General features: G+C 42.1%; 1 protein-coding gene and 1 long non-coding RNA gene across 9 annotated transcripts in view; one reads left to right on the top strand and one right to left on the bottom strand.

Annotated features, from left to right (window-relative positions):
• PDE1A (phosphodiesterase 1A) overlaps window positions 1–23,276 on the bottom strand; it is a 217,129-nt gene that overhangs the window by 40,303 nt on the left and 153,550 nt on the right. For 5 of the 8 annotated variants that reach the window (XR_008311124.1, XM_053270027.1, XM_053270037.1 and 2 more), the window contains one exon: window positions 2,666–2,779. Coding sequence is in view for 7 of the 8 variants with exons in the window: in XM_053270027.1 (XP_053126002.1) it covers window positions 2,666–2,779 (114 nt within the window). In the remaining variant the exon portion in view is untranslated. Of the gene's footprint in view, window positions 1–2,665; window positions 2,780–5,903; window positions 6,013–15,300; window positions 15,435–23,276 lie in introns of those variants that run through there. The other 3 variants (XM_053270058.1, XM_053270076.1, XM_053270067.1) reach the window with 3 other exon arrangements.
• On the top strand, window positions 7,708–9,060 carry LOC128333958 (uncharacterized). Its single transcript, XR_008311129.1, has 3 exons — window positions 7,708–7,737; window positions 7,911–7,936; window positions 8,968–9,060. It is a non-coding gene; the product is annotated as an uncharacterized LOC128333958 (long non-coding RNA).

Here is a 23,276-nt window from a genome sequence, read left to right on the forward strand (position 1 = left end):
AGTTATTATTGGTCACCGTGTGTGTGTGTGTGTGTGTGCGCGCGCGCATATGTGCACTGAAATCTGCTCATATACAACTGAAATCATCAACAAATATTTATATACTGCTTTTCAACAAACATTTCCAAAGCAGTTTATACAGAGAAATAATAAATAAATAAGTTAATAAGTTAATAAGTAAATAAATAAGTAAATAAATAAGATGGATCCCTATCCCCAAAGGGTTCATAATCTAAAAAGAAACATAAGATAGACACCAGCAACAGTCACTGGAGGTACTGTGCTGGGGGTGGACAGGGCCAGTTACTCTCCCCCTGCTAAATAAAGAGAATCGCCACGGTAAAAAGGTGCCTCTTTGCCTAGTTAGCGCAGTTGCTCTTCCTTTTTTTTAAAGGGGGAGAAAAATCAAAAATATTTCCCGTATACTGACATTCCTTGCAAGTGGGCAATGTTTTTGGAGGGGAGATTTTTTTCTAGTTATAGGACCAGCTCTAATACTAATCATGTGGTCTTCACTCCCCTCATCTCCACTCCATTGTAATCTTCACTGCCAGCAAATAAACTTGCAGGAATCTACAAATGGCAGATTTCCCGAATTTCCTTTTATAAACCCTTTCCAGTCATAGGGAAAGAGGAAGTTGAGCAGCACTGATGTCATAAACACTTCCATCAATGGGAGAGCGTTTTTGCTTTGCCAGGGAAATGTGAATTTTTAACCAGGTTTTTAAAGCAAGCTACTTTATGGGAGGGTGGCAGGATGAGTTGCAACACTACCTGATGGTGAGCTGCTTCATGGATTAATACTACTAAAAATGCTATATGAGATGTAGGAGACATCTCCATTGCGCACATGGGCTATATAGAGCATAAGAATTGCCCCAGATGTGGATGTAGGTGGGCAGGATTGGTGGCCATGCACTGGCTGGGGATTGGGCTACCCAACACAATTCTGGTTCCCTCCATGGACTGACTGAATGTGTGGAGATGAACCTGAGAAGAGGGCTTCAGTGTCCATAGCCACTTAGTGAATGGCAGCCACCATTTGCTTCAAGACTAAATTAGGGCTTTGTGAGTTGCTTTAGTGGTCTTTTGATTGAGATGTGGATGCTGACAGGGTCATTTACCAGAGCGTGTTAACTTCCTTTTGTTAATCTTTTTGAGCGGCAAGGGAGCTTACTTAATAGTCCTCTTGCAATGTGAGCTATGGCGCACCCTATAAAAGCATGCATGTTTTACTCAAAATGTTGGGATACCATACTTTATGAGTACTACTGCTGGTTGTTATTGGTATTAAAAATGTATATGTACTGGCTAGCAGCTACAACTTCAACAATTCAAAATTTTGTGCAGAATTGTTGCATGTTAAAATTAGACAATGGGCAAAATGCATTATTATTAGAGCATTATATCCTCATTTTTTTAAAATGTGCATATTAACTTGTAAGTGCAGTTGACAGTGGATTGCAAAGTGAAATGCTTGAGAATACTCAGGGTTTTGTTCCTGTATATCTGAAGTAATTTGAAAATGCTTGTTCTTTAAAAAAAATTCTTTTGAAAATAAAAAAATTTGGTTTTTAAAAAGATAATATTCTAATTTAAAAAATTATTTCCACTTATCAGAAGAGGTAACAGGAAATTACAGATAAGCTATGCCTTTGTTCCCTAGTGTTATGATCAGTATGTGAATATAAACAACAAGTACATATGTCACATCTACATCTAGTAGAACAAAGCTGGTTTCTTGGAATTATGAAAAGCCTAGACCTTAAATTGAATAAGGAAATAGAACTAGGCACACACACTCCATAATCAAGTGATACTGAAGGCATTTTGGCATTCATACCTCGGAGCACATTCAGTTCTGGAGAAAATGTTAAAAGCTCCAGGCAGCGGAATTTAAAACTTAGGTTAAGCATACAGAAAATTGGTCTTACACTAGATAGGGTTTCACATTTACTTGGCAATCCTAAAAAATTATTACAAGTAGTAAAAAAATGAAAAACATAGAATTAGCTGTGAAATCACTTCAATAAAATTCAAATATGTACTAGGTTTGGTTATAAAAAATGAACTTCTGCATCTATAGCAATACAAAAAGCGAATTCATCATTGATATACTAAGACAGTTTATAACAGTCAGAGTAAGTGAACAATACAGAGAAAAGCAATTCTGTACAATGCCTAGAGATTTTTATACTAGGCAGTATATAAATTCAATAAATGAAAAAAATAAATAAAGCTATTATCTTCCTACAAAGACCCTGTTCTCCTGAACTGAAAATGAGGAGCATGAAGAGGTACTACATAAGGGTGGGGATGATGGGAGTTGTAGTCCAGCAAAATCTGGGGACCCAGTTTTGAACACTGCTGCACTGCACCACACTGGCTGTCACTCACAAGTATTGCCCTAAAAATTCTGCTTAAAAATTCCGATTTTACCACATGTCTGCCCCTTGAGGTTAATATAAATTAGCATAATATGACTCTGAATATGAAGGTATATTTAGGTTGTGTTCAAACAACAATTAGACTGTTTGTGTCATTTCTCCTTGGGCAGGCCTGGTGCGGTTTAGGAACATCTGTCTGAATTGATAGAAAGATGAATGGATGGATAGACAGATCTTTCCAGACAAATCAATCTATGACTTTTATTCTGAAGACGTACCTTGTTTCATCAATGTATACCGCCTCCAATACAGATGCTGCATATTCAATATTCTTCTTCAGATCGACCACATTAACATCACCTTTTTCCAGCTGCTTCACTAAACATCTTAATCTATAAGAGAGGGGGAGAAAGAGAGATTATTAATAAAGAGAAAATGAACTGGAGGATATTTTGAGGATTAAATCCATTATAATAAATAATCCATTATAATAAATAAATAAAAAATAAAACTTGGGAGATTTGCCATTGACTTCTATGGAAGGTGATTTGTGATCTTTGCTATATTAACCTTCATTGCAAAATATGAGTATCCTCCAGGATACTTGTGGAGCTCCAGCACATGCATGCAGACATCCCCATCCATTTCAATGGAAGAACACACAGACGGCCCCTCTATTGGAGTAGGAAATCTCTTGCGACAGGAGAGAGCTCCATCTCTGATCTGGAAGGGATTGTTGGGTACGTATCACCTTTGTACATTATTGCAAATCCCCCAAATGGGAGCGAACTCATATTAAGGACTGATATATAGGCCACCTTTGCACACAACGCCAAACTGCAGGTTGACGAAATCTGAGGTTAAGTCTTGAAACCAGGAATCGTCCCACAGATAATCTTCCAACCCAGACCGGGCAACCTCCAGTTTCAGGGCACAGGTGCCCCTCCCTCCCCCTGGTCCACCAAGGCCTCATCCCAGCACACTCTGTAGCACCTGCATTGCCAGGCTGCTGGCAAGGTGTCAGTACGTCAGCACTGTTTGCCCTCTGAAATTATTTGCCTATAAAGCGGAAGGTTTTCCCACACTTACAGGTGTTTCCATTATTTGGTGTTGACATTCATTTAAAGCTACAACACATGCTGTTGCTTCAGCATTTATTTTTTGTTATCGATATAAATAGTCTGATTTCTCCTGCTTCTATTTGTTTATTTTGGTCAGGTGCAAGCCAAAGTTTCCCCTTGTGAATGTTTTAAAGTATGGAAGAAATATATCTGATTATTCCTCTTGGGTAAGCCATTTGCAGGGTTGCTAAGCCTTTTGACCTTGAAGTTTCACCTGTTGTCACTGAGGGTCATAACACCTTTGAGCAAACTAAAGATATTCACAAAACTACTTTGGGAGATTTCTGTCTCATCTGTGGTGACAATTTTAGTCACCACAGTGGTGGAAAATTTAGTGGTAGAAAACTGAGGCAGCAAAAACAGTTGTCTAGTTATTTTAGATGGCATGTTTGATCTGGAAATGGGTCTGCTCAGGCACAAGCTCATTTCCAGATCAAACATGCCACCTAAAAGAACCTGCTAACTTGGCAAAGAGGCCCCTTTTAATGTAGTGATTCTCATTATTTAGCAGGGGGAGAGTAACTGGCCCTATTCACCCCCAGCACAGTACCTCCAGTGACTGTTGCTGGTGTCTATCTTATGTTTCTTTTAGATTGTGAGCCCTTTGGGGACAGGGATCCATCTTATTTGTTATTTCTCTGTGTAAATTGCCCTGAGCCATTTTTGGAAGGGCGGTATAGAAATCAAACAAACAAACAAATAATTTTAATTTGTGGTACCTGGTACAATTCCATGGCTTTGGACCAAAGGAAAGGAGTTTGCAAGCACCCTTCTTTTCCCCCACACAACTCCCTTCTCCAGGGAATGGCCGAGATATCCTCTTTGGCCCTGTGTTCACTCTAAATTCCCCCATGCAAAGTCACATACCCCCATTTTGTACCCACTACCCCATTCTGTCCAGGGCAGAATTAAAAGAGCAATAAAGGAAGGGAAACAGTGGGGACAATGAAACACAAATATATTGGAATATAAACAACACAGGTAAGAATGTGATGGCCTGTGTTCTCTCTAATTTTTTTTTCATCTGTGTCTGGAATGAGTTTTGTTCTGGGCGACAATATCAAGGCAGTGTGCGCGCACATGAATTCAGAGTGGGGGCTTCCTGATTCAACCTGAGTGGGACCTAAAATTTATTGAGCAGACATTAAAAAAATTGTGTTCCCTTAGAGGAAACACTTGTGGCTATATGGAGACATTGACATTGCTGTAATAATAAGTCACAGAGCGTGGGGGGAAGCCCCCCCCCAATAGTCATATTAATGTACCCTTACTTTAAATGTGCCTCTGAGACTTACATGATTCCCTACCCCAAAATGTTTCAGAGAGAGAGAGAGAGAGAGAGAGAGAGAGAGAGAGAGAGAGAGAGAGAGAGAGAGCGCTATTCTGATTATTTCTCTAGATTTCCCATCCTCTTGGCACAGAAAGGTGGTCCAGGATTTCTGCTTTAAATCACATCAGAAAAAATGATTTTTTGGAGGCCAGTACCCTTTTATTATGATCTTGTTAACACTGGCATGATTATATCTCTGTTCATCTGCATATGCTAATACTATACATGCTTTGGTATAAAGAGCTGCATTTAAAACAAAATCTAGCTTTAGTGGCCATTTAATTTCCTTTCAGAAAATTAGTCTTACATTTCTGCCTCTTGTGTGAAAAATGAAGCTACACTGGCATACTGCCTTAGGCATAATTCAGTACCCATATATAAAATGTTAATTAATTTAAGATAATGAGACCCCAAGGTCCACCCCCTTGGGTTTCTTTAGATCTGTGTTCAATATTTGATAAAGCTTGATTAAATTTTATAGACACAATATTAAAAACCTAAAACTCTCTTAGCACTCGTACAGTGCTGAAGCTCTGCAGCACTGAACTAACCTAGTGCTGTTTTTTTACTTGCTTTTTAACACAAAGGTACAAGACTGAAGTTTTTGAGATGAAAGGCCTTCAGAAAGCATCTCAGCAAAACAACATTCTGCTATATAGGAGTAGTGCCAGGGGCGGTCCTTCCATGAGGCAAGGTGAGGTGGTTGCCTCAAGCAGCAAACTACTGGGACACCAGGATGGTGGCAAGATGCTCTTTCTGCCCCTTGCTTTTAAAGGTGGGGGAGAAGGGTACACACAAAGGGGGTAGCATTTGGCAGCCTGCCTTTGGCACACAGAAATCTTGAGCTGTCACTAAGTAGTTCTCTCAGTTTATTCCAATGGAGGGTGCAGCAAAGGGATGTGGCACACAAACCATGCCCTCCATTTAAATCAATTGAGCAGTCCTTGGAGAAGCTCCAGGAATGCATCAAAGAGCTCCTATTTTTAAGAGATGCCTTGCAGTGGTTCACACATCCATGCACGCTTCATTTCTCATCATCTGATTAATCAGCATTTGATGACTCACTGGTGTTTATTCTGTGATGGCCCATTATTCATGCAGGCAAATCACTACGGGGCACTGCCATCCTCCTCACCAAGTGATGATCATGCACATTTGAAGCAGTCTCACATCTCCAGTTAACTGTACCATCAACCCAGTTCCAAGGGCCTGAGGTAAACTCTATAATGGATGAAAAGTCTAGCTTTATTCTTCTGTTGTTATCATATTAATTTTACTATAATTTTCTTTATGAAAATGGCAGCTTTTAAAGTTCAGCCGGCTACCAAAAAAGGTCAGCATCTAGTCAAGGTTTGTGGCTGCCATGACCTTGGCCTACTACTTTTGTGCAATTCTAAGCATATTTACTTGGATGTTAGTCTCACTGGCTGACATGATGAGGAAAATTACTCAAAGTAGTTCCAGTGAAATTAAAAAGACACTTTTAATTTCCATAGGACTACTTTGAGTAATTTTCTTCATGTCAGCCACTGTGTTTAATGGGGCTTACTCCCCAGTAAGCGTGCATTGTATTTCAGCCTTAGTCAATCATTTCGTGTTCTTCTCGTTAGGATGGGAGGGCAGGCAATCATTCCAGCAGTTGGGCTGGTCAGGTCTGTGGTCCAGACCAGGGATTCTCAACGTTGGGTCCCTAGATATTCTTGGACTTCAACTCCCATAATCCCCAGCCCCAGAGGCCTTTGGTTGGGGATTATGGGAGCTGAAGTCCAAGAACATCTGGGGACCCAACACTGAGAATTCCCTGGTCCAGACAACTACAGAGAATATACTCCCAGCAACAAACCTGGAGCTACAGGGAAAGGCTGAGACTTGTTTTGGCAGCAAGTGGTGAAGGCACTCCAAATACCCCCGCTGCCTCTCACCAAAACAGCCAGTCCCAACCTTTACCTCTTGAGCCAATGGGAATGTCTGGGTCCCCTTTAGGGGAGGTGGTGACAAAGAGGCTTCAGGAATCACTGCTGCCTCTCACCAAAATGGCTAGCCTCTCCTCCAGACCTGGTGAGCAAAGCTAGGGCACATTTTGATCATGGTGGCAAAGAGGCCCACTGCCAAAACAGCCAGCATTGGCTTTCCTCTCCGGCTTGGCGTTGGAGATGGGAAGATCCCCATAGCTGAACTACATGAGAACTACCTACATTTCCTCCCCAGCTCCAAGCTGGAAAGGAAGGTGAGGATACTGGCCAGAGGATGATGGAGCACTCATTGTGGTGAGAATGGTGAGCAGAAATGTAGCACCTTGCAATTCAGACTCTTTTCTGCCCCCAGAGATGAATGGAGTGGGGGGGGCATGTTTGCCCCAGGATAGAGGCATCAAGAAGTCTTGGCTATGATGGACTTTATTAGGAGCTAATCACAGAGTTATTCTCTCTCTGCTACTGCCTGTGCTTACTGAGGGCTTGCTGCTTGAACCTTCCTCAAACCTATAAGGAAAATGCCCTGAAAGATACAACAACATAGGAACATAGGAAACTGCCATATACTGAGTCAGACCATTGGTCTATCTAGCTCAGTATTGTCTTCACAGACTGGCAGTGGCTTCTCCAAGGTTGCAGGCAGGAATCTCTCTCAGCCCTATCTTGGAAAAGCCAGGGAGGGAACTTGAAACCTTCTGCTCTTCCCAGAGCGGCTTCATCCCCTGAGGGGAATATCTTGCAGTGCTCACACATCAAGTCTCCCATTCATATGCAACCAGGGTGGACCCTGCTTAGCTATGGGGACAAGTCATGCTTGCTACCACAAGACCAGCTCTCCTCTCCTCATGTAATACTAAACTCCATTATTGTGTCACCTCCAAGGCTGTAGTGGAGGGAGGTGGTTCACCTCCCATTTCTAGCTTCAGGTAAACTTGGCCATTGTTTTTAGACTGGACAAAGCCATGTTTTGGAAAGCTTTTAAAATGATGTCCTCTTTATCAGATAGTAACTTTAGAGATCTATGTCAAACCAGTCAATTATTAATGTTTATCCTGGGAAGTCACCTTATTTTGTTTTGTTTTGTTTTGTTTCCTTTTAGTTAAAACTTCTGTTCAGAAAATCCAGGTAAGTTTTGCTAATACTGTTTATGATCAAGTATCTACAAAGCCAAAAAGTGTTTCTTTGATTTCTGGGAGATTTCAGGATCATTTTAGCTTTAGAAATATTGCATGCAATTGATGTCCTGATAAGTTTAAGTTCTTTAAGAGCTGTGTGCTAGTTATTTCTGAATCCATTGTTCTAGAAGAAATTGTACATTTTACTTACATCTGGCTAGAAGAGGAAAAATGTCTTTTGTTTGACATTCATTTTCATTAGTTTGAGTGAGCGGATTTTTTTTAATTTTAAGAACTATAGATATAAAAAGGGAAAGACACTTCTTGAGCAAAGATCTCTTACAAAATCTATTAAATCTTGAAAACCTGTATGTAGCTGTAATAAATGTTGATTCCTTATTGGAGGCCCTTGTAGACAATGAACTGTGAACCCGGAAGTTCATCCTCTGCCATCAAAGACCTATTGGGTCTTAAGCAGGCAACTATCTCTCAGTCTTAGCCCTCCCCATCTGCAGTATGACTTCAAATTTGAATGATTGTTATGTATATCATAAGCAGGGTGCAGATTTCCCCCTAGGCATTTGATGAGTTCTCCCCTCATTTTCACCAAACCTAATACCCCATATCTTCAGATCCAAAACATATTTTCTTCCCCCAAAGTGTCTTTCCTTTCCCCACCAGAGAATTTGAGGAGTTGCTCCTCAAGCTTTCTCTCTCTGTCTGCGTCCCTGACAATAAAATTAGTAATCAAGAAACACATTCACCAATTTCAGTCTTCTTTAATCAGCAGCTGAACTGACTGAATCCAGCATCCACCAGTGAATCCACCATCCAGCCAGTGGCAGAGGTGGGAGGAGGCATGGTAGTGAATGAGAGGGTAGGGAGGTGCATAGCAGATGATCTTCAACTAGGATTCTTGATTTGCAGGTTCTGTTGAGCCATACTTCAGCAAAGTATGGCTGAAGAACATGTTGAGAGCCATCTTTTATTCTAAGTGTTATTTTATTGAAAAATATTTTTATCATGCCTTTCATCCAAAAGGTTTCCAAGGCAACTAACAAAGAAGAAGAAAATAAAACCAACAGCAAATTTTAAAAGGTAAAGTTAAAATACTACCAATCACATCAGGCTAAAACAAGTATTACATCTGTCTTCACTCCAGTACTGTTTTACCTGTGTACTAACCCTGGTCTAAGCAGTAAACCTAATGATTTTAGGGTTTTGTCATATTTTCAAGATTCACTTTTTTTAGTTCAGATTCATCCACACATCCAAAACAAAAACACCTTTTTTCTTTACCTTTTTTCTGAACAGACCATTGCTAATGATGATTACAATCACCCAGAGACATAAGATTTGGGCAGCATAAAAATATACAATCAATCAAGTGTGTGTGTGTGTGTGTGTGTGTGTGTGTGTGTGTGTGTGTGTGTGTGTGTGTGTGAAAGACTGATCCTCTCATATTTTATATGGGAGGAGAGCTGGTCTTGTGGTAGCAAGCATTAATTCTCCCCTTTGCCAAGCAGGGTCTGCCCTTGTTTACATTTGAATGGGAAAGTATATGTTTACTCCATGAGATATTCCCCTTATGGGATGGGACCTCTCTGGGAAGAGCATCTGCATGCTTGCATGCAGAAGGTTCCAATTCCATCCCTCCCTGGCATCTCCAGATAGGGCTGAGAGAGACTCTGCCTGTAACCTTGAAGAAGCTGCTGCCATCTGTGTAGACAATACTGAGCTAGATGCACCAGTAATCTGACTCGGTATAAGGCAGCTTCCTATGTTCCTTTCTCCTATTATGTAAATATAATGTAGGTAAAGTTCAAAATTTGTTGGAGCCTGAGGAGGAATCGGGTTCATGTCATCTTGATTCTTGAGTTATCCTTTAGAGAGTCTGTACAATGGGTTGTTTTCAAAGAAAGTTAGTCATGACTAAGGACCATGGCAATAAATCAGACAAGTTAGTAATGACTCACTTAAACACCATTAATTTCAATGTGGTTTAGTCATAACTAATGTCCTTTGGATGTAGCCCAATGTTTTCAACAGACCCAGGGTGTTCAGTCAATCAATTGAATGAGCTGGGTTCAAGCTTGGCATTTATTCCTAAGTAAGCTGTTCAGAGCTGATATTAAAAAACAAAGCTGTTGGAAACAAACAGTCATTTAGCTGATGTCTTTGAGTACACCAATGCCCCTCAGAAGTAAAAGAAAACCGTTCTTTGGTATGTTTTGCAATTTTTCACAGAGTTTTTAAAGTAAAGGAGCCACAAAACGGCTCTGTTTCACAAAATGGCGGCTGGAAATGACCTCCACTGTCATTTCTGGCTGCCTCTGACCCACAGATATGCAAAATTAACCCCTTGTGGGCTGAGTTTTTTCCACCTATGCTGAGGTTGGGTGTCAATCACTCAACCACAGGTGCGCAAAACCGCAGATGGTAAGTCCGTGAATATGGAGGTTCTCCTGTATAGATAAGAAATAAGACAAGAGCATGAAGAAAAAAGAGGAAAGTAGGAAGAGGGGCGATAGGAAGAAAGTGCTAGCTTTTGATTGGCAAGGTGTTTTTGATGTATGTGTGGGAGCAGTCAGTTATGTAACAACATTCAATCATGCAATTCTCCTCCTCCATGAAGTTGTAGAGTCCTAGGATGTATAGATCACTTCTGAGGCAATGCTGTAGTGTAGTGATATTACTGTTCTTTGTGCACAAATGACCATAATACATATTTATCCAATGAGGCATAATAACGTAGAGCTGGATACAATCTAAATGCACAGTATCACACTGGGGGAGAAAGAACCCTGAGTAATTAAGAATAGGTCAATAAAATGCAAAAGGGCAAGGAACGTATGGTTAAGTCAGTGGGCATTGCTGGTGCTTTTCATTTCCTGTGTTAATAAACCTAGCTGACATATAAGTGAGAACAGCACACGGAGCTAGTTAAGGCCAGTCCATGGGGAGCATATGTTTGCTGAGAATCACCGAGAACATCTTTTAAGGCTTCATAATGATTCCCCTTATCAGCAAAGCTAATTAAATGGGCAGAAATGCCACTTGCATTCAAGAAGTTAGTAACTCACTGTTGAAAGGAGAGAGAGAGAGAGAGAGAGAGAGAGAGAGAGAATACAAATGGAAGAACTGATAGATGGAAAAGTCAAACATTTTAGGATACTATAAAATGCAAATATAAGAATATTGGTCTTTCTTTGGACTGCAGTGTTTACACTTGTTTGGACCTTTGTAGCTTTTCCTCTTATGAACTATGGAATCAAGAAATGATATATAACAGCAGTTCCAGTAAACACATAACTAGCAGAAGGAATAAAAGCAGGCATGTGCATGAATGTATTTTTGTGATTTTGATTTGAGTTCAATCAAAATTGAATCATCCTGATTAGATTTGAGCTCAAAATCTGCTGCCCTCAAATCTGGGTTGACCTGATTTGAATTTCATTTGATTCAAATTCAAATAGATTCAGCTGAATGTTTAAGGGTTAGAGGTCACCAAAATTTGTTGGGTGGCAGGGCTCCATGGGGACCAACTGTCATTCAACTGCCAAAGGAATTGGGCAAAGGGGTGGATTTTAAGGAATTTTTATGTGTTGTGGATTTTCAATTATGAAATAACTTCTTCATAGAGATCCTCCATAGGTTTCCCTATAAGGAAGTCATTTCACAACTGAGAACCCACAAATAAAAATTCCTAAAAATATATTGAGCTTCTGGCAGTGATGCCAGAAGCTCAGAGGGGACAAAATGGAGATTGCTGGGGACAAAAGGGAGATTCAAATCACCAAATTGATTCAAGTTCGAATCGAGAGTGATTCAATTTTACCTCAAATCTGGTAAGCATCCTCAAGGGTGATTAGATTCAAGGTCAAATCACTTGAATTGCCCAGATTTGATTTGAATTGATTCGGCCACAAATCGATTTGCACATCCCTAAATAAGAGTCTGTGTTCATGACCCTTTCAGCATATAGCACCTACATATAGTAACCTGAATTACAGCTACAATGGACTGAGTGGGCTGTTCTTCTCCACCTGTAGGCCTCCTTCCCAGCTAAATGTGCCATGCACCGCATGGGAAGATCCATTAAGCCAGTACAATCTGCCCTTCTGCGCTGTTTCTCAGTTCATTGTTTACTCTGCACACTTTCTCAGGGTGAAAATTTCTGAAATCTAAAATGTGGGACACAGTTTGCCCACCCACAAATGCACTTTGCCCCTTCTGTGCCCCAACTCAATTTTTTCCTACTGTTGTTACTGCCCTTTCTTCAGGCCCCTTATCTCTGGGCTTCATGTCCCTTAGCTTCCTTACCACCTACACCCAGTCTTTAGTCTCGCCTATAAAGCTACTTTTGTTCTTAGGGCCTGTGTGACATTTCACAGTCAAACTGATAGCTTTTCTTTCTCTCATGGAAACTGGATGAAACTATTCAGACATCTTTGTGCTCCAAGCAGTTGGGATATTTATGAACATTCCACTGACCAGTGTCAGAGGCTTCACCACGACCACAAGCATAATACAATAAACTATATAAATTAAAGCATCTGAAGGGAATCAGGAAAAGAACTAGCTTCCTAAGAAAATGATATTTTTATCCCTAAGGCATGTTCCCACATACAGTAAAGACAAATGATTTCCATGGTGTTCCACTAAACTCATGGCAAAATGTTCTGTCAGCAAGACAGAACAATCTGAACTCTGTGAACACACTGAGCATTGTTAACCCGGGGGGCGGGGGGGCCTAAATTGGCCCCTCGGCCTGAAAGTGCTTTATTAAAATGGTTCCATAATTATTTCCAACAACTAGATGCCTGTTTACGTTTCTAAAAAGTCTTGTATTGTTTCTGGAAGACATCCAGGATCTGACTTTGGCAGACATGATTTGCAGGAAGGGAAATGCAAAACTGGAGAGTACCCAGTAAGCAAGCATGTCGCTGTGAGCCTTTGCCTCCCATATTTGCTGCATTGACCCAGGATACTCTTAATTTATCCGCAGTGTTATGATAGAGCTAAAACATATGCATGCAGGCGCTTTTTATGTTTGTTGTGTTTATCCAATTTATGATTAGAGTTATACTTTGCATTCCAGCACTCTGGTACAGGATTAGATTTTTAAGGCCATATAATAATGTATATCTTAAGTGTAATGGCTATCTAGAAAATCTCTTTGGGGTGTCAAAAATCTCTTTGGCATCCTTTCTTTCCAGAATTTACAAGCATATTTTTCTCAGTGGGCTGCTTGTGTGCTTGTGATTCAAAATTATTGTGTGAATTTCTTCCTAAAAGAGAATGTCAAGAAACAGGCTGGAAAAAACAACTGCTTAATCTGCTGAAATCTGTATATATCCATGGGGGTTCAGGGACTAGAATTTAAGAACAAAGCAGCTGTATTCTGTTCTGTTTTGAAGGGACAACTATTACATACCACAGATATCAATTTCTTGTTCCAGAATATCACAAAATATCAATTCTGTGATCATGGGCATTTAGGAGATGGCAAGGCCCGCCCCCCCCCCCCGCCCGGCCGCCTGATTAAGACACACCTGTCCAAGAATGCTGGGTGCTCTCCTTGAAAGAAGGAGAGGAGAGCTGGTCTTGTGGTAGCAAGCATGACTTGTCCCCTTAACTAAGCAGGGTCCGCCCTGGTTCCATATGAATGGGAGACTTGAGCACTGTAAGATATTCCCCCTAGAGGGTGGAGCCACTCTTGGAAGAGCATCTCTAGGTTCCAAGTTCCCTCCCCAGCAACTCCAAGACAGGGCTGAGAGATATTCCTACCTGCAACCTTGGAGAAGCTGCTGCCAGTCTGGATAGACAATACTGAGCTAGATGGATTTATGGTCTGATTCAGTATATGGCAGCTTCCTATGTTCCATATGTTTCTATGTAAGTCCTGCAAACGCCCATGTCTGCAATATTCTGGGACAAGGGATGTTACTTGAAAATAAATGGTGTCTCTTCAAATAAAAAGGATTTCTAAGATATTCTAGAGCAGGCCTGCTCAACCTAGGCCCCCCCCCCAGCTGTTTTTGGACTAGAACTCCCGTATTCCCCAGCCATAGTGGCCAACAGCCAGGGATTATGGGAGTTGTAAGCCAACATCTGCAGGAGGGACAAAGTTGAGCAGCCCTGTTCTAGAGAGAATTTGTTTTTATCTTGCAGCTTTGATTGCTAAAGCCCCCTGACACTTTTGCAGAGGTTATATAACTCTTTTCTCGATAACATGCTCAGAAAAGATGGCAACAACAATCTGCAGAAAATTCAAAATGCATCATATTAAGGATATACCATTAGTTTTAATTAAAACTATAGCTAAAATTAAATTGGTCAATTTCATTTTTGTTATTGTGTTAACTAAGGTAACTCAAAAGCAAATGACATTTAATTTTAGATCCAGTATTGCCTCACAGCTGCCTGCCATGAGGCTCAAATGCAAAATGATGTGACAGTTTAAGCCAGAAGAGAGGGAAAGAAAGAGACCACGGGGAAACAAGGATTATGACAACTGGCATCCCTGCTGGCCTACTGGCACTGAAAATGGGCACTCCAGGACGTGTGTGTGTGTGTGTGTGTGTGTGTGTGTGTGTGTGTGTGTGTGTGTATCACACACACACACCCCACACACCAATCTGAAGGCAGGTGCTGAGACCAAGCTTCCGATGTAGTGCACATGAGCACACAGATTACGCCCAAAAGCCGTGGTGGTGGCAGGAGAGGAGGCATACCCCACGAGGGTGACGAGGGGGAACTGAACCGCTCTAGCAGGGGGAGGAAGGGTGGTGGCAGTCAGCAGGAAGGCCTGTGTAGTGGCGGCTATGGTGGCAGAGGGCTGGTGCTTGCCATCCGCTGTGCTCTTATCTGCTCCCCTTGGGCACATATTGCAAGCTAAAGAAGCCCTACTGCAGTGGGGATACCAGACAATAGTTGCTTCTGCCCATTGTTGCTGCTTTCGCCTGCCATCCAGTCTGTCTGTTGGCCTGTCACATAATCTGTTCCAGATGGCGGGGCATGCATGGAAAGCTGAAACCCTGCTGTATTGGGGTGTCGGTGCTTGCTAACCTTCTGCACTCTTTCAGCCGGCTATTTCTTCTCTCAAACGATGCCCAGTTTTGGTTGACTCTATCTATTGTCCCCGTGCTACATCTGGAGTGCTACCAGCATCCCTGGGCCCGACTCCATCATCTCTACCTCTTTTGGAGCCAGGCCACCCTGGGGGCATCACTGTAAGCAGAAGCCCTGTAATAATGAGGGTGTTTGCCCTCCTCCTGTCTGTGCTTCTCTGTCCATCTGCTCCTGCCACTTTCAGCAAGCCACTATGCTCACAGTGCCCAGCTCTGTAAGAAAAAGAGAGATGGTGCTCACATGTTCCTGCACATGCCCACCTCAATGAGAAGGAGACTTTGCCTGAACGCTCCTGCTTCTGCCTGCCCCAGTATCTGGGAGGGAGAGACATGTTGCTCACATGTTGCTGCTGCTGTCTGCTTCCGTATGGGAGAGACGGGCCATTGTGACCCCATGCTGATGCTGCCTGTCTGAAGAAGAAAGACTGGCCATTATGACTTCATACTCATAACTGTGACTTTATGCTGTTGCCAGTCTAGGAGATAGTGGCCAATGTACTCTCCCACAGCTGTTGTCGGAGAGAGAGAGAAAGAGCTGTCTCCATGCCCATATGTCGCAGAGCTTTTCCATAAGAAAGATGCCTTTTGATTCCGCCCTGCCCCAACTGACTATGCAAAGAGGCACCTTTTTATTCCCTCTGCTGACTGTGCAAAGAGAGTGGTCAGAGAAAGCCAAGCAGGCACACACATGCACAAACAGGGCCAGCACACAACCCAACAGTGATGGGGTGACTGAATGGGAGCCTGGGAGAGGGTGCAGGCAGTGGAAGCAGGCATGTACAGTCACATACATGAATATAATAACTAATATTTATATAACTGCTTTTCAACCAAAGTACCCAAAGTGGTTTACCTAAATATATACAAATAAATAAAAATGGCTCCCTGTCCCCAAAGGGCTCACAATCTAAAAGGGAAACATAAGGTAGACACCAGTAACAGCCACTGGAGGGATGTTGTGATGGGAATGGATAGGGGCCAGTTGCTCTCCCCCACTAAATAGGGCCAGCACAGAACCAATATGAGAAGAATGCTAAGGGCTGCTGGGACAACAGATAGGAATTGTGAAAGAGGACCCCCTGGTGAAGCCGTGCAGGAACCTCCACATTTAGAGAGATGAGGGAAGTGGGAGATAGGGGTGTGCACGGAACCGCCATACTGCGGTCCGGCACTGGGGTGGGGGGTAGCTTTAAGAGCGGCGGGGGGGGGGTTTACTTACCCCTCCCACCGTTTTCCCGCTCTGGCGCCATAATGTTACAAGTAATTGGGGTGGCAGGATACCTCCCTGCCGCCACTCCCCCGATGTTGCTCTAAAAAAACTCACAGTAGTCCTTTGCGCGCGCACACATTGTGCACGCGCTTCACATCTCTGACATGCACGCGCGCAAAGAACTACTGGGAGGTTTTTTAGAGCAACATCGGGGGAGGGGCGGCAGGGAGGTATCCTGCCGCCCCAATTACTTGTAACATTACGGCGCCAGAGAGGGAAAGCGGCGGGAGGGGTAAGTAAACCCTCCCGCTGCTCTTAAAGCTACCCCCCACCCCCGAACCGAAACACCCAGGTCCGGACCGGTCCGGAGGCCTTTACAATGGCCTCCGGACCGGTCCGGGCCCATTGCTAGTGGGAGATAGCCCCATCTTTATCAGCAGTCCCAGGACAATTGCACTCCCTTGCTCTATGACAGCTACACTCCTAAGCCACCTAATAGAGTAATGTTAGAGATGAGATCTCAGTTGAAAATAATATTTTCGCTAAGTGATTTTAATGGAGGAATTTAGAGCTCTGGTGACTTCTTCTTAGACTTTAGCTAGGGTGTCATTCTCCTGTTAATGGCAGTGACTGTCACTCATTGTAGGCCAATTTTTTTCTCAGCAAAAAAAAAAAAAAAAAAAAAAATCCAGCCAACTGGGATCTGCCCAGAAGTCATAGAACTTCCCAAGATTTTTACCCCCACATAGGAAGTAATATGTTGGTCCATGCACTGGGGTGGTATCAGTGCCTTGCAAGAACTATTTAGTTTCTTTTTCTTAGGAAGTTGATTGGATCTGAACGGGGCTGAAGTGGCAGCATCACATACAAATATTTGTGGGCAAAGTAGATTATGAGGGGCAAACCCTGGTTCACATAAGCTTCCCAAGAAGAAACATTCCCTATATTTCACAAAACCCTCTATGACTAAATGTATTCTATCAGAAGTAACACCAGTTTCAGTTAGCTACTCTAAGTAATTATGTTTAGGATTTCACTTTTAATTAAAATTCTAAGATTGCATTTTTAATTACTTTGAAGTATTTAGGTGCTGCTAAATATGCGGCCCTTTCTTTTCCCTGAGTCTTGATCTATCTTGTAGAGTAGGTCTTGTGAAGGTGAAACAGTATACCCTAAAAGCTGCTTTGCAGAGATTTAACAGGAGAAGCCTTTCCCAGGTGAGAAATCTTTGCCTCTTGAATTTCTGCATAACAGAACAGGTAACAATAGGTACCATGTTATATCAGAAATATCTTGAGAAGTGGTTCGGTAAAACAATCTGGGTGGCTCAGGTAAGTGAGCCAGTCATTACCTCAGAGCAGCACAAGTAAGGACATATGGAAACCTTGGCACAAGATATTCAGAGAGAGCATGAGCAAACAAGACAGTGGCCAGTTCGGATGATACTTTGCTGACCAACCATATGCAATAAGAGTAAACAGGTACCATGAACGCATATGTTCTTCTCCCACATCCTGGATAGCTAGGGGCTCCAGAGTCTTGGAGAGTTAGGGAACCCCCTAGCCTAGCGGACAGGCTCCTAGGGCAGGAAGCTGAAGCAAAAGGAGGTAATTCTGAACTGTTGCTGCAAAAGGGAGACCGTTTCAGAAATCTCAGTTTTAGATATTACCTTGGCAGCAGCTGAGATGATTTCATCTACTTAGTTGCTGGCTCAGACCTAAACACTCTCTCTTCAGGCAGAATGTATGAAATGGTTTATAAGGAAGCAGCTTGGCCCCTTTGCTGATATACCACTTAGGGCCTTCTGCCTGAATCCTGGCACGGTCTGGAGGAAGCCATCTTGACTGGCTGGTAGAACATGTCAGGCAGTTTATCATTGCTCATAGCCTCTTTTGTACCTTTCCCCCCCTTTGAGTTCTAGCCAGCAGCCAGGTTGGGAATTACATTTTGTTATAGATCTGTCCCAGTTGTATAGACCTTCAGGGGGGCAACATGTGGGCCTTGCTCCTCTGTGGTGCAGCCTCTGTGGACTGGTGATTTTGTAAGGCCAATATTATCTGGACACATACTATTGTGCTCTTATACAACAAAGTTTCCAGTGTTGTCTCCTCTGCGAGAATCCTGTCCCATAAAGACTGGTTTGAATGTCCGAATGCTTAAGTGAGAATGAAAATCAATAATTTGATCAATGTCAATAGCGATGGAGGGGGAGGAGTGGTTTCTCCAAATCACAGGCCCTAATCTGATTGATTTTACTTCCTATTCATCAGCAGTCTACTCCCCACTATTTAGACCAGGGTAAAATAATATCATATTGGAGTAAGGAGTTGATAGAAGGTACAGAGAGACCTTCTTCATATGGCTACCAATGATGTTTGTCCAGAATCTATCCTTGGCTGAACTGGCAAGTTCCACTTGAAACCCCTAGAGTGAGCTCTGACATTACAAGTCTGCAAAAGAGAAATAAAAGCCTTATTATGAAATTGCTTTTGCTGAAGGTGATGATGGTGTACACTTTCTGTTTTTGTTTTATTCACTTTCCCTTTTCCTTCTGGTATCACCATAGCGCTGCATGATAATTCACATATGTGAGATATGCCTTTATGAGCGCCTCATGATTTCTCCCCCAAAAGTTAACATTCTATTAAAAACCAATTGAAGGTTTCACCAAGATATTTCTCCATTTGGATATGCTTTGCCTTGGGAGTCAGACTTGGGAACATAGCTGTGATGAACAACCCAGTATGACTGTTTTGGAGAAAGAGTGTACTGCATGGTGTGTGATCTGGTTCTTGGGTGAGTGATGAGTATTTGGAATAGCGTGGAAAGGCTGAGCGTTGATATCAAGTGGCTTGGCTGTGTGTAGGTGTATGCATGTTACTAAGTGCATGTTAGCAGAGGGGATTCATCTGCCTCCTGGGAATTATTCACACATGGCTTCATGCTCTGGGGTAAATGTTGAGTGAAGTCACTTCAAACTACACTCACAGCACTGAGAGAAGCAGCCCTTCACCTCTGCTATTGGGTTTTGTTTTGAAACAAGTTCACATGGCATGCGTCCGTGTTTTCCTTCTAGCCAATGGTGGGGGGAGCTTCCTAAAGAGCGATATCTGCATTTCTAAAGAGAGCATCCCTCTTATCATGCTATTTGCTCCGGCGCTTTCAGAAAAAAATAGCTTAAAACCAGCATTTTCAAAATCCGGGAATACGTTGAGATAAGCTAGAACCTGCTAACTGGGCAAAGAGGCACCTTTTACCTGGTGATTCTCTTTATTTAGCAGGGGGAGAGTAACTGGCCCTATCCACCCCCAGCACAGTAGCTCCAGTGACTGTTGCTGGTGTCTATCTCATGTTTCTTTTTAGATTGTGAGCCCTTTGGGGACAGGGAGCCATCTTATTTTTTTGTTATCTCTCTTTGTAAACCGCCCTGAGCCATTTTTGGAAGGGCGGTATAGAAATCAAATTAATAATAATAATAATAATAATAATAATAATAATAATAATAATAATTTGCTCCAGCGCTCTCAGAAAAAAGTAGCTTAAAACCAGCATTTTCAAAATCCGGGAATACGTTGAGATAAGCCAGAATTCACATCACAAAGCCCTATTTGTGTGTGGAGTGGGTCCAAGAATCTCGAAGGGACTTCGGGGTAAGTTTGGCTGGTGTGTGAACACACACACTCTCTTCTGAAGGAGATTCGGGGTAGAACCCCTGTCTGTAAAGCTTCCTGATGACTTGGAGAGTGCAGAGGATGGGTTCTCAGCAGAGGCGTTCTTACCCCTGGATTTCGGGGCCGAAGTCCAGACACCCTCCACACCCCCTAGGGGCTTCCAAATCCTTTTTAGTCGGTCCTGGGTGGTGTGGTCGCATCAAAAACATGTTTAAAATACTGCGGGGGGGGGGGGGGGACTTCCAAAGGCCTTTAGGTCCAGGCTCCAAAATTACCTAGGTGCACCTCTGGTTCTGGGTTTTGCTTGCCTCCCTGGTTATTTGGTGGAGCACAGAGGGATTTTATCTGCCTCCTGGTTGCTTGGAGGGCTCAGAAGGGTGGGTCCTTGGTTCTATCTACCTCCCAGTTACTTGGTGAGCATAGAGGGCTGAACTGAGTCTAACTTTAAAGGGCACCTGACCATTTGCTGCCACTTGTCTGAACTGGTTAGATGGGCTGCTGTATTTTCTTCTTCTTCTTGCTCTTCATCAATATCTTGTAAATTCTTCTCTGGTTTTTAATGAAATGACAATGCCTCTTACTCTTCTCAAAGTCTTATCTGTGTTGAAAAGTAAAAGCCACTTCCTCTTTCTTTTCTGAAAATTCTCTTTCTGTAATAGCTGTGCTCTTTAAGCTGAATATATCTTCTTTTAATCTGAGACGGGGGGTGGGGTGGGGGGAAGAAGAATTTTCTGTCTGTTCTACAGCTTTTCTATGAAGCGGTAAATGGACATTTTCAGAACAAACAGAAGGGCCCAAAGAGTGTTTGTGTGCTGCCAACATTTCTGAACCAATATTCAAACTAAAACCTGCCTGTGATGAAATGTCACTTTACCACAATAGGAAAAGAAGGGGAGGGGGACAACAACGAAAACAAGCAAATGTCATCTGCTGTGTTAATAGGGGAATGGTCTGCGTTAAACAACCACCAATATCTATAGGTGAGATTACACATTGTTCCACAAGACCACCAAGCAGTCCTCGCTCTAATCTTTTCAAATCTGTGTATGGAATGAGTTTTGTTCTGGTTGGAAATATCAAGGCGTGATATCAAGCACGTGTGCTTCAGAGTGGGGGCCTTCAACCTGAGCGGAATCTAAAATTAACCAAATGGACATTAAAAAATTATGAGCATGCGCATGTGTGCATGCCTTAGAGGTAACACTGTGATATTTAGTGATATTTAATCTGGCTCACACTTTGTGAATGAATGTTTTTTAAAAATCTGACAGTTTTTAAATACATTTGCACAAATTTCTGTTTGTGGCGGCTTTACGACAGCAAACCATCCATAATGAGTTTTAGAAATTCTGATTAACACAAACTGTGATGTCAATGACAGTTTGCTCTCAGATCTAAAACATCTTTGGTGGCACACTTTCCTTGGGAAAAGGGGAGTGGTTGCATTAGTGGCTATGACAGAAGCAGATTGAGAAGGGTGAGTGGGTAGAAAGTCTATGGGGAAGGTGAAATGGGCTTTTGTTTTTGAAAGCTTAATATTTTCTCACAGTCTAATTAGATGCTAAATTTCTGCCTCTTAAATTTGAGTTTATACAAATAAAAGAATGACTGTGGTTTCGGGAAAGTGATAACGTTGCTTGCTTTATGATTTATTGTATTTGCCAAACCAGTTATTTCTGTCTTGTCTAGATAAGCATTCGAGATGAGACACTCTCATAAAACAAACATTCTGAATATAATGTACCCAGATGAGAGAAGCACTGGGCTTTCAATGAGAGAGAAATATTGAGATTTTTCTACAATTGATTGTGAAAGAAAAAATATGGCATCATCCTGATATACAGCAGCATCCCGGATCATAATAAAATAAATTGAACTCAAAATTATTATTTGTACAGATTATAAAGCACATGGTAAACACAGGACACATAAATCTTGTGGGAATCCTTTTTCTGTTGTGGCGGGAGCAGGGGAAACTGTGCCAGGATATGTTGGGTTTGATGATACAAGGCTCAGATAAGCTTTGTAAGTTTTCTTTTTGCTTGCAATAAATTTCCTGGGGGCTGAGTTTACATGAAAGATGCTGAAATTGTGCAAGAAAAGAACTGCTCTACTAAATATGGCCATGCTGTTTCAATGAGACAGAAACCATAGGCAGGAGACAACAGCAATATTAAAGGTGCGTCCACCTATACAGTACACAAGCCCAACAAGGTGGCAAGAGATCTGTAAGCCTTGGGTGACTTTTCCAATATTGACCAGTAGGCTGGTTCCTGCTTTACTGAAAAAAAGGACTAGATGGAACCTCATTACAGTTACAAAAGTGGGGCACAGAAAATAATAATATTATTATTACAATATTCAGTTTCCATTAAGAAAGCCACATGCTGAAACCAAATGCTTTAAATATTATATTGACTAATGGGATGCTACTCTGAAATAGATGTATTCTTTACTTTTAAAATGTGCCATAGCATATTGATGATGCTTGTGTAAGACTTGTGGCACATTTAGAAATTAAGCGGTGGTGTAATCAGAACTGAGAAATGGCTTTAAATATGTTGCTATTGCTTGGGGAGAACTGCTAAGTAGGGAGAACCACTTTCAGACGAAGGTGCATGATTATGGTTGATGCCCACAGGAAAATCGGATGAGATCTGCACATAGCTTAATCAATGCATGTTACTATAGTATGATGGGTTGAAAAGAATCAACGCGCAAAGGCGCCTAGGCCTTCTTTCAACTGTGCTAGACCTGGTGAAGAACACTTTCCACATAACAGGGTGGAGGTTCCACTTGGCTGGGCGGAGGTGTCCAACAGAAGTAGAAGTTAATAAACGCCTAACCCATTTAGGGTTAGGGTTCCCCTGAAAAAGAGGTAGTGGTGGTGAGCTCTGCACTGGCTAAAAACCACAGGAAGCCAGACATGAGCCCCATGGAAAAACAGAGTAAGGGGCATGAGGGAGGAGGCAACAAGGATGAGGTGGACCAACACATGAAGGAGAGTGAATATGGGGAAGAAATACTTGGTTGGGATTAGCCAATAATAACGGAGAACAAAATGCATTACTGAATATGGCATTTGATTCCTGCAAGTTGGGGTTATAAAAAGTATACCTTGATGAAGAATTAAGGTCTGCCATGTTGGTTGTTCCGTGCTCCTTTATCATGCTATCTGACATAAGGGTCTACCATCCTGGTTGACCTATGCTTTTAAGTATGCTGTCTGTCATTATTATTCTGTAATCTGTTCTATTTCTGCATTCTGCTGCTTTAAACTAAATATGATGTAATAAATGTTACAAATTTTAGTCTGTGTTTTATTCTCTGGGCAAT

This window comes from Hemicordylus capensis, chromosome 1, assembly GCF_027244095.1.
Source record: "Hemicordylus capensis ecotype Gifberg chromosome 1, rHemCap1.1.pri, whole genome shotgun sequence".
Lineage (NCBI taxonomy): Eukaryota > Metazoa > Chordata > Lepidosauria > Squamata > Cordylidae > Hemicordylus > Hemicordylus capensis.